Here is a 12,959-nt window from a genome sequence, read left to right on the forward strand (position 1 = left end):
ACTCCTGTCTTCCTGCTCTCCAGCTGCTGTGGATTACCTGGCCAAGAACGTGGGTCTGTCCAGTCAGCGCAGGATGAAGCTGGCCGACCACTCAGCCGTACTGGGACTACTGCAGGTGGAGACGGGTCAGGCCTACTAGTTCTCACCTCACCACATTTAAAACAACAAGACACCTGGTCACCAGCAGAACCTGCACCTCTTATTATCATCATCCATACAGATCTGTGCACACGTGCGTGTGTGTGTGTGTGTGTGTGTGTGTGTGTGTGTGTGTGTGTGCGCGCCTCTCATAAGTTCATTTACAGGGCTGATATAATAGTTTTCCCAGAATGATTTCATGATACAGCGGACCAACCTTTAAATCATTCCCAGTTGGACTAAACCAATCCATAACAGGAATTTCCACTGTTAATAATATAGCTGCTCAAACAGTATATCACCAAATATCTGATATGTTGTTTCCATGTTAGGATGACACTATGTGGGCCACAACAGTGTTAAAGGGCCATTTTGTAACATTTAGCGGGGTTTTTAGTCAGACATGGAATTTCTTTTTGAGGTGTGTTTAGTAATTATATGGCATTGATTCTGCCTCATGAAACAAGAAAGTAGACGACTTGTTACACGTTACACACTACTTGATGATACACATGATTTTTTTGGAAATAACAAGAAATACAAAGGAATCATTTTGATGTTCTTCTTTTTGGAAACGTTGAACATTTAAAAAAATCACATACTTAAGGAAAGGCAAAGCTTTATGAACAATAAATAAAGATTTTTTTTTTTTTTTTTACTTTTTAACTTAAAATTCTCTGGCCCAAACACTGTATTTTTCAATTTATTGATTTGAAATGATCAATTTAACTCATAGTAACTATCAACACAAAATATTGGCAGCTTTAAGAAAGAATCAGCCTTCAGAAACCTGTGTGTGTGTGTGTGTGTGTGTGTGTGTGTGTGAGGAGACAAACACCTCTATCACAGACTGACATGGACAAATTCAGACATTCCTGGAGAGACGTCTTTTGTCCACCGTCTCTCTCATCTGCAGGATTTCTGGCAGAAGTCGCAGTTCAAACATTCACCGATGATCACGTCTCCATGCAGCTTGATACCAACCATTACAGATTCTTTTCTTAATTTAATTTCTTTTGATTGTTGTTTATTTAATGTTTACTCTTTGCTTATGAATGACGACCATGACTGGACGTCCCCATGACAACCAACGCCAACAACTGCCGTGAATCAGAAATGGATTCTGATCTCATAATTCACTCTTTCACCCACGTTCATGTGAGTAAACATAATGCTGTGTGACTCAAATATTATGTTCATATTGAACATATGTGCAGAACGGCCCATGACGTCACTTACATCTAGAGTGCAGTTAGTCGTGGATGTTTACAGACGATAATCTTTGCTTTGTGTCTATTTTTTGAATTTTTTGAATCTTTATTTTCTCCTCAGCTCACTGGTAGTTTGTTAAAAGACAAAATTTGTATTGTTTAATAAAAATGATGTGATTGTATCAATGAATGAAGATACCATAAATTCTAAAATAAAAGTATTTACAGTAGCAGGCCATAATTTCTAATTTCCTCAAAAGAATATTTAGTAATTCAGCCCTTATATTTTAATTTGTCTTAAATTACTGTTCATGCAAATTTCCCAGCTTTTATTCCATAATTTTAAAACAGGAATTAGTTTAATATTATTATTATGTGCTTTCACTTTCCTTCTCTGTTTTGATGTGAAAGCTGAAGGAAATGTTAAATTTATTTCAAGTGTAATGTAAGAAAAACAACATTGTAGAAACAAATCAAGAAGTAAATCCTAATTTAGAAATAATGCCTTATTTAAATCGTTGGTTGTCTTAACAATTGAAGTTTCCTGTTGTTTCCCTGATGTTTTCCTGATGTTTGAATATTTGAGCATTTATGGTATAAATAAATCTAATCCATAGTCAAAATGATTCATGATGATAATGAATTTGTAATAAACAAATTACCGGTTCATGTCATGTTAGGATTAAAAATGATAAGGCTGTTTTCAAATGAGTCCAAGACACAAACTTTATTAATTCCAATAAGAGATTCCTCATTATTCCAAATCCTTATGGTCAACATTATCTAGAATCCTTAACGAGGATCATTCCAATCATAAAAATACATGAACCATCAAATTTCTTTCTTTCTTTCTTTCAGTATTTAATATCATTCCAGACAGATGCTCAGTGTTTCATTATGGGCTAATATGAAGTCAATGCCATGTGATTAACGCTCCCACAGGAGGCTGCTCTCTGTCCGTGTCTCCACCAGAGCCATGAAAAACTTTGAAACGCTGACTGTGGGAATATTCTACCTTCTGTGTACATAATATTTTTTCAAACCAAGGAGAACATTAAGGATCAAATGTACAGAAATGCTTATTTACACCCCCACTCCTCCCGTTTACCTCTTGGTCCTTACTCTCCTTGTTTACTTCTGTTTTTCTGTTTTGGCATGTGTGTTATATAATTTATTTTACCTGTATGACGTAATAGACTAGAAAAAAAAAAGAATAATGTACTGGCATTTACTCCTTGGTGTGTCAGCTGTAACACTGGTGTACCTGTCTGTTCATTAAAGCTCTACATCTGGACCAAGACCACAGGGCTGTGCTGTCATCATGTGTGTGCATACAAACAGCTGGACTTGTTTATTTAGAACTTATTGGCTACAAAGTACTGGGAAATGTAGTATAATCATGTAATAATGCAGCTACTGTGTTTATTGACTACTTGGCACTAATTTATAGTTAGTTAATAGTAAATAGTTAATTTTTATTTACTTAAAAAAATGATAAATATTATGGTCCAAACAATATACAAAAAGCATCTACATCTATAAACACATATAAGAAAAATGGAAATGTTTAAAAAGCTAATGCATACAAAATCCACAGTTTAGTCCTTATTTATGTTCATTTATGTGTTAAATTATACTTATATGTAGATATACTATATAATAATGTAGCATTAATTATTGTATAATGCAGTAAGTGTCTTATGGATGAATTCATATAAAACTATAGAAGACCCATAATGCAACAATGACTACTGCTCAACACTTACCAATATATGGTACAAGTACTCATAATAATTGTATAGTATCGACTACTAAGCACTCATTTAAAAATGCAGGAGAGTGTTCACATAATAGAGTACTTACAAATGTGCACTCATGATTATGTAGAAATGGACATAAAGTATTCATATACAAGGTAGTAAACTTACAATGCATATATATATATATATATATATATATATATATATATATATATATATATATATATATATATATAGCACTGTACAGGTACTTAAACCACAGTACAGTAGGGAATACTTAGCACTCAGGTTATAAGGACTGAGTTCTCACTTTGTGTAATATTGATAATATCGTTTTGTGTTCATGTAGAAAGTACTCGTAAAAAATGTAGACTCATAATGTAGCAATTGTATATTTAGTGATAAACATGTATATATATATACGGGTCACGTGCTCATGTAATAATATAGTATTGACTACTTAGTACTCATGCGACAATGCAGAAGACAAATGGGTACTCATACATATAAATAAAGTAGAATGGACAAATAAATACTCATGTGTTTGTGTAGAAATGACTAAAAGTACTTGAACGTATCCTCATAATGTAGCTTGTACTTGTACTTATATATATTGTATATTTAGTGTTGAAAACGTACAAGTGCTCATATGATAATATATTATTGACTATAAACACTCTCAGTTCTCATATAAATATGAATTGTACTCATAATGCAGCAGTGACAATGTTCTATATTATGATACAAAGTTCATGTATAATAAAGTCAAATAATCTTTCAGATTTCAGATATTAGTTTGTCTTCAAACACAGAATGAAGTGTGACGAGAGAAAGTAGCTCCAGGAATGCAGTGATTAAAGGACAAGTCTGTAGAAGTTCAACTAAGCCCCTCCTCCCAGAAGCCTCTGGGGTATTGTGCGTCGGGTGCCGCGCTTTTGTCAGACACTCAACACTGTCACAATGAAAGCACTTACAAAGCCTAACATCTCCCTAAATCCCATAATTATTCTGGGATACATTATGTACCTGGGCTCCAGCTGTCTGATCAGCACAGTGAAGGGATTGCACCTTCTACAATCAGCTTACGGGAGACAGATTGTTATGATTGGCTAATAATGCCAGCTTGTAAGTAGTGTACTTAAGCAGTGTGAAACAGACAGAAGAATAAATGGGAAATAAATTGCCAGATCCCTCTCTCCCTCCTACCGAGCTGCCGTTGTTGGGCCGCTCTTCCCGGCCTTCGTTTTTCATTTTTTTTCCACCACAACAAAAGAAACTGAGCAAGTAGTTTTTTTCGTTTTGTTACCTTTTAACCACACACACCCACCAACGTAAAGACCCACCCACCCACCCACCCCCAGCTGCTGCACGGCCGCCGCTATCACCATCCACGTCTTTCATTTAGTGTCAGGGTTTTTCCTTAAATCTCCCGTCTTTTATGTCTGAGTGCAGCAGCCTCCTGAAAGTGCGATTACTGAGATCCTCTCTTGTTCCATGGCCTGCTCTCACACCCTGCCCCCTCGCTCCCTCGCACTATACCTCTCTCATTCTAATCTCATCATTCCAGTAGCACTTTGAAATTAAGCCAGGAGGAGGCTGGGTGTCTTACTAACCTCTCTGCTCTGACACCAGGACCTCAATCAGCCTCAGTGAGGGAGAGGATTTCTGAGCTGACAGCCGCACTGGAAACCTTGGCTTTACACGGCAACATGATTTATCAAACCCCAACTGGATCCACCAAATAAAACATGCACATATATATATATATATATATATATATATATATATATAGAATATAAAAAAAACATGTTTATTGTCATGTTTTAACTTAAGCCTTTTAAATAAGTATTATTATTGTTGTTATTATTATTATATTGTTTATAACCATTACTGGGTCATTGTCAGTTACTTAAATGTAACAAATCACAATTTGCCTCATGGAGCTTAAAGGTAAGTTATGTAAATCAGAGGTCACATTGGAGGCCACACGAGGGGCCCAATGTGAGTTTCATGTGGCCGCCTCATATTATCATTATGTGTTAGTCTGTTGTGGTTATTTATGGATTGATTTTACATCATAAATGTGTTTTTATTTTATTGTGAACTTTATATCATTTCATCGATCGAAAAAAGCACTTGATGCTGTGGAATTTCACCATATTAATATAATCACTGGGACATCATTTATGCATATTATGATGTAATTTCAAGATTACATCGTCCATCTCTGTTTTAATAGTTTATTTTTTTTTTTTAAACAAACTGTTGGATTTTTGAAATCATAAAATCACCATGAAAATGTTATCACACATTAAGGACACATGCTTCACTGACTCCACTGAGAACACTGCTACAGTCAGTTTATTCACCATTTTCTTTTCTGTGTTTCTGTTGTTGTGTTTCTGTTGTTGTGTTTCTGTTGTTGTGTTTCTGTTGCACCACCCGTCCAGTACATGTTCAAATCAACAGCGAGCTCTGCAGAAGCCTGATAACGAGCCGTTCATTTGAGTCAGGTGTGTTGGAGCAGGGGAAACTTCTAAAGGGTTACTCAGGGTCAGGGTCAGGGGTCAGGGTCAGAGACTGTAACACTGTACTGTCAGCAAACACCATCAATAACCTGCCTGAAATGAGTCAAAGAGAGAAAGCTGCAGCTCAAAAATATCTTTAACAAGAGGAGAGAAATTTGAAGAACAATGCTGGTGTGAAGGATTTTCAAGATCTATCTGGTAAACCACGAGAGCTGCAGGTCTGGGAAGGATCAGGTAACTCTGTTTAATATTTTAAATTTGGACTGCAGTAAACCTGATCGGAACACTATTGTCAGCAGTTTTGTGGCTGGGTGGTGTTTGTTTGTTTTTTCTCCTGATGCAGCTGATGAGACTCACCTGTTTCCACTGACATCGTCTATAAAAGCCTGGTGTTCACAGATCATTCTGTGCCTTCTCTGTGTGATTCAATTGTTGTTTTTCATTGATCTGTTTGTGGTGATCCTGTTTTTTCTCAGGTTTTGTCTTGGCTTCAGTCAGCATGTGTGTGTTTGCTGCTCCTTTTGTGTCCTCAGCATACACCAGCAGCCTCTCACTATAACAGTAATTAAAGTGAGCGTAATGAATCAAAGACATAATAAATAAAAGGCAGAGAAGCTCACACGAGGTGATAAGGATACATCTAAAACAACTACATTAGATTACAAGACATACAGATCTGGATAAAAGTAAAAAAATAAAACCAAAAATGTAGGATAAAATAGACATAACATCAAGTCCACTTTGACCAGCCCCCTGTACCTTTTAGACCCCACTGTATAATACCTTACGTTAATTATTAAGTTAAACATTTAAGAGGAAGAAATCCCCAACAGAACAAGACTTTATTCTAGATATAAAGGTTTTTAGGGGGGAAAGGAGAGGCCGAATAATGTCAGAGCGTATAGTGCTCAACAGAGATTTAAAAAGAAAATTAAAGCTATCGGAAACAGCCATTTTAGATGTGCAGAGACAAAGAGGGCAACAAGGAGGATTAGTGACACAATTCCTCAAATACTGTGGGTGAAATCAAGTAAAAATACTGATGTATGTACAGTATATTGTTCCATTACACTGACGGACACATAAAAATAACATTGATGAAAAACAATGACAACCTTTGTGCCTTGAAAATATGTTTCATGAGATGCCACACTGTATATGATTGTGATTCTTTGTCCTGAGCTCCAGCTGGTTCTATGCACAACCTCATATTTCAAGGCTGTGAATGCTGAAGTCCCCCCCCCCACACACACACACACACACACCACCACCACCACCACCACATATCACCAGTGTGGAGACACAGCTGGAACAGACCTCTTTATGCATGCATGAGCTGCATGTGCCACTGTGGCCAAATCAAATGGCATCATTATGTGGCCTAAGTGTTAATATTGATATTTACCAGTCCTCCAGGCCTCTTCAGAAATTAAATGTGACACACCCAAATGAAAATCTGCACCGCAGCCGTGTCCCACTCAGACCCAGCCCGTTCAATTTCTGCCACTCTGTCGCCGTGTTGTTGAACCAAGCGCTTTACATCGTCTGTCATGACCCTGACGTTCGCAATAAATGAAACCTTTCCAGTTTAGAATAAGGACGGAAATAGGACGAGAGGAGCCAAAGAAACATTCTTATTTTTGACTAAACATGAACAGACGGCATCAGGTTATGATTGAGTTGATTTGCTGTTTTGACGTCAGATGCTAATTGTAATTGTGTTTGTGATTTATTTTTCTTATTCTAAATAATAATTTCACAAAAAGCAATTTAACTTGTGTGTGTGCAGCCTAAGGATGTGTGTGTCTCCCCTTTACCTCCCTAGACTGGTAATCTGGGAGTTTTAGAATACATTTTAAGATTAAATTAATAACTTTCAAGGCTCTGCAGAATCTTAGTTTAAAATCCGATTCAGTGATTCAGAGATCTGGGCCTTACTGGTCCAGACCTCAGGTTTGAAACTTTGTATTTATTGTGTACTATCTATGTGTATTCTGCATATTTATTACCTTAACTACATTATTAAACAGGGTTTTATTGTTTTATTTGTCTTATTCTGCTTTCCTACTGCTTTTATTTGTCTGTGTTTTGCTGTTTTATGTAATTTATGGTAGGTATTAATATAAGTTGTTATTTACCTTTCTGTCATACTTCTGTTGTCCTTTATTTTATATGTTACTTTTTGTTTCGGGGGCTTCCGACTGGAGGATTAATTCACGTCTTGTCAGAAATGAAATGGACACTGACACCAAAATCCTATGTGGTCCAGCAGTGGCTGCTTCAAACACAACACAACACAGATGTGAGACACCGCCGGTTTCATCAGGACTCAGACGCAGAACGTACTGAAGCAGGTATAGGTAGTATAGATCGCTTAATGTGAAATAAAGAGGCTTACAGAGGAATTAGCTGGCAGACAAACAGGCAGGTGCAAACTATAAATCCAACCCAAAAGACTCTGAGGGAACAGAAAGAAGAGCTGAATGATGTGACTCCTGGGATCTGAGCAGACAAACTGACAAGAGGAGTCACAGAGATCACTGGACACACATCAAACAACTCAGTGAACAGAAGAGTGGGCGCAACTGGGCTTTTAGTGGAAAAACACAAGGAAAGAGCGGAAGAACATTCCTGGAATGAAGAATGGATGCAGACCAGGAATGTAGCAGAAGGTCCAGAACCAGGACCAGACGTCAGCTTCTCCATGGTCTCAGCTGACGGCCCCCCAGGCCTGGGTCAGTGAGCAGCTGAGACTCTGGCAGCTTGGAAATGTGAAGCTGAGACTTGGGCTGGTTCCTGAGAACCTGGTTCTGTTGCTGACAGCTGCACAACCGAGTGTCTGTGAAACGGAGTAATATTACAGGATGAAGTAACACTGAGGAACTAAACAACAAAAAAGTTCAACTGTCGACAACGACTACACGGGAGTTCAGAGACTAGATAGACAAGAGAGGCTGCGTGGGAGAATTAGACACGATTAAGTCAAAGTTCTGAGGACAGACAAACAATAAACATCAGACGCAGACAGAAATAAAATAAAACAGGAAAAATTAAAGTAAAAAAAGAGAAGATCAGGAACTCAGTGGCCCCAAAATGACCCCACCACCAGGAAGTCCATAATAGTTTCTTAATTCACTTCCTTTTTTTCAATGAATAAATAAATAAATGAACATATATATTTATATTTATCTTTTAACAAAAGGGTACAGTGATTAACACATGGAATTTCATTTTACAGTCTGGTATAGCCATGTACTTCATAGATTTCATTATAACCAAACTATAATTATTTAAAAGCAAATACACAAGGAGGCCTCGAAATATTTTGAATTCACTTTAAAACCATATTGTGTTTTCAGAATATAACATCGTTCCACCTCTTTGAAAATAGCAAGCAGACATTTTCCGTTGCCTCCAAATCTCATACACACACAAATCTAATTTTATCATCTTTATTTTCTCAACCTGCAACAAAACTGTCAGTGTGTTGTCAGGTTCTTCTTAGTTTCTTGTTCCTGTGTGATCAGCCTTGATCAACAGAAGACCAGCAAAGGATTTTTATTGTTTTATGCCACAGAAAGACACTGGTGTGTGTTTTGAATGCAGGAAACACTGTGATTATTCTTTTTTTTTTTACATTTGCCCAAACAAGATGTTTCACCTTCTTGTCTCTCATTGTCTCCCTTACTCTGACCTGAACCATAACTACTACTGGCCTAATCCTAACCCTGACCCCTAACCGTGACCTACCCTTAAAACTTGTAAAATGTAGTGATATACATTATGTGGAGCTAGAGAATATCTAAATCACTCAGGCATTCAATTAAACACATTTTCAAAAGCGTTAACCCTAATGAGAAACAGGGTTCTGCTTCATTAGGACCAGGTTTTGCTCTCCATGAGGACTACTGGTCCTGACACAGTCAGTGTTCATGCCACATGGAATTAAGGACCACATGAAAAGGTCCTAAGCTGTAACAAATACAGTACACACACACACACACAGGCAAAGGCTCCTTACCTGTGCCCAAAAGTCCTCCTTTCATCCAGGTAGTAAAGCGGCGTCAGGGCTTGAGTCTGCGGCTGCTTTCTTGGCAGGATCAGTGCAGGTCTGACTGTCGGCCGTACATGTGTAAGCAGCTTCAGCCATCAGGGATTGAATTGTCAGTGCTCCCGATTAAACCACGACAATGGAGCGGCATTAAGAGCAGGATCAGAGGTTTGCAACTCTGCAAAATGCATCCGACGCATGGACCAGGTTCAAAGCATCCACAGCATCTTCTGTCACATTTACACTGATTTCTCATGTCGTTGCATTTATCTGGCAGGTTATCAGTGTCACATCTGTCTATTAAAGCTGGTTTCAACCAGGCGACAACAGGTCGTAAGGTCGCCTACAGGAATCTGAACTCCCATTCTAAAAGCCTCAAGATTCATGATTTGTCTGGTGTTCACAGACGTCTGTTTTCCTCTAAATGGGAACAACTTTTATAAAAATTTACATCATAATCTAGTTAAGAAGACATGAAACCAGGATTGAAATCATCACCTCCTGCGGTGACTCAATGTCCCATAGACCTTCATTCAAATTTAGTTTTTTTTTGCAACCGGTGGAGTCGCCCCCTGGTGGCTATTTAACACACTTTACTTCCATATCATTACATTAGAATCACGTGTGCTGTAATAATTCTATTTCTTAACTTTTTACATTTATTGAAAAATACAGTTCTTAACAGAAGTATTAGAGTCATAAAAACAAGAAAACACAAATATTTTAGAAATCTTTCAAAAACTTGTTCAAAACTAACAATTTTATTGTTATTTATTTGGCAAATAACAAACTGAATTCACCTTTTTATATATAAATTTGAGCGTCAAGTCAAGTCATGAATGAAATCAACCAATAAAACTAAAGTTTCTGTTTCAGGAATGCAAGAAGTATAAGTATAATTTCACATCTTATCAATAATAATGTGCTTTACGATTTTGTAAATCATTAAATTTGAAAATTCATGGATTTGTGTCTTTGTTTTCAGCATCAAATTAAACCCAAAAACCTCACTTATATCAAAGTTTTCTCCTCCTGCTTGTTTGTCCTCTGCAGCATTTTTTTCCACTCTCACATCATCCTGACGTTAATGCAGAACTTTTGTCTCTGGTGCTCAGCGAGCGCTGTCACAAGATACACACTGAGACTTTTTGTAAATCACCTGCACTAAAGATATTCAGCATGTATCTGCATATAATAAATCCCCTCCATTGTCCTTGTGAGCTGCTTTGAGAACGGTGAATACCTCAGCTCTAACTGACCTGCCTTTGGGGAAAAAAGGCAATTACAGCAGGATTTCATGTACACCAGTGCTCAGGATTACAAAAGCCTTATATCAGAGATGGTGCAACCCCACCCTCCATTGTGGCTCCACCAGAGGTATCCACCGTATCCAGCTGGGATGAAAAAACTCCAGACCTGGGAGGTAAATTTAATTTTTGAAGATCACAAGCCTTTATGATAATCACTCCCTCACAGCAGTGGCCTGTGAGAGATTTCCAGAAACAGGATTACAAGGGTGAGGTGACTAAATTTAAAAAAAAAAGAAAAAAAAGAAAAGGAAAAGATTAATTTAGGGGGTTTATAGAACATGAGAGGAGACAGTGGAGAAAACAATGCCCATGCAAATTTTTTTCACCCCCATCTACAGTGATGACCCCGTGCAGACGCTCCACTCTGTGTTTCTGAAATGTACCGTGCAAAATTACATCATTCTACAGCCGCTCTATTTCAACGAAAGCTGAAACAAGAGAGAGTCAAATCCTCGAATTCCGAGGATGCAGACTGACGTCTGAAATATCACATCAGCAAGCAACTTTCAGTGACACGGTGCATGCTACTGCCGCTATGTGTAAACTCCACCTGTATTTGAAAGAGGTGAAGGTGCGAGAATTGGCTGTGTGAGCGGCATTATAATGAGCACATTAACAAAGCATAACAAAAACACATGAAACTGTATGAAGACAGTGCCACCACACAGGAAAATAAATAGTATTGCCCTTCATTTTAAACAGTCACATGAGTTTTTATGCAATGCTGATTAAGTCTAACAGCTACAACGCCAGAGTAACACCATTTACGTCAGGACTCACGGACAGAAGGCGAAACATAACAGCTACTCTAGTAAAGAGGGACGACGAGAACTAGTTTGGAATATGCTACTGTCATGCACCGTCAGTTATGTTAGTTAGTTTCAGTTCAGAGTCACTTCCTGTTTTATTTTGTGTTAATTAGTTTTAGTTTAGGGTCACTTCCTGTTTTATTTTGTGTTAGTTAGTTTTAGTTAAGGGTCACTTCCTGTTTTATTTTGTGTTAGTTAGTTTTAGTTGAGGGTCACTTCCTGTTTTATTTTGTGTTAGTTAGTTTTAGTTTAGGGTCACTTCCTGTTTTATTTTGTGTTAGTGAGTTTTAGTTCAGTGTCACTTTCTGTTTTATTTTGGTAAGGGGTTTATCTACTTCCTGTGAGCACCTTGTCTGTCTTGTCCTGTGTCTTGCCTGGTTCCCTGATTGTTTTCACCTGTTGCTCATTAGCCTCACTCCCTACATAAACTCCCTTCTCCCACTTTCAGTTGCCAGTGCAACTAGTTTAGCTTAGCGATTAGGCGTTTTTAGAGCTGTCCAGCTCACCTTTTGTTTGTTGAATTAAAGAGTCAATAAAGCTCTTTCAAACCTTCTCTTGTTTCTGGTCTTGTGCATTTGGTTCCAAGCTTTGTGAAAGTTCCTAACAGCTCTGATCTTTCAGGAAGTTCTGCAGGCTCACCTGAGGAGTGGAGTAGGTCTTACACAGTGGTGTAGTCTACGTGATATGCAAGTTTAGAATAGAATAGAATAGAATAGAATAGAAAATACTTTATTAATCCCTTGCGGGAAATTCTTTTGTCACAGCGCTCCAGTGTACAAAGGTAACAAATGTTGTAACAGCAATTTTTTTGGAAATTACAAAATTACAAACTATAAGAAGAAGTAGGAGTAAACATAGGAATAAAATTACAAAATTAAAGAATACTATTAAAATAAGAATAAATTTACAGAGTTCTATTAAAATAAGAATAAATTTACAGAGTTATTTATCATACAGAGGAATTGTACAGCTTAATGGCCACAGGCAGGAATGATTTCCTGTGGCGTTCTGTGGTGCAGCGTGGTAGAATAAGTCTCTTGCTGAATGTGCTTCTGTGGCTGGTCAGCACATCATGTAGAGGATGGAGGGAGTTGTCCAGTATGGACCTAATCCTGGACAACATCCTTCTCTCTGACACTGCTGTCAGGGAGT

General features: G+C 37.7%; 1 protein-coding gene across 2 annotated transcripts in view; it reads left to right on the forward strand.

Annotated features, from left to right (window-relative positions):
- Positions 1–2,649, forward strand: part of LOC131469068 (paired box protein Pax-7-like) — a 46,166-nt gene extending 43,517 nt beyond the window's left edge. For both annotated transcript variants that reach the window (XM_058643912.1, XM_058643913.1), the window contains exon 9: positions 24–2,649. In XM_058643912.1, coding sequence (XP_058499895.1) covers positions 24–139 — 116 coding nt within the window. In that variant the 3' untranslated portion in view covers positions 140–2,649. The remainder of the gene's footprint in view (positions 1–23) is intronic.
- Positions 2,650–12,959: the final 10,310 nt, after the last annotated feature.

Source organism: Solea solea, chromosome 11 (assembly GCF_958295425.1).
Source record: "Solea solea chromosome 11, fSolSol10.1, whole genome shotgun sequence".
NCBI classification, from domain to species: domain Eukaryota; kingdom Metazoa; phylum Chordata; class Actinopteri; order Pleuronectiformes; family Soleidae; genus Solea; species Solea solea.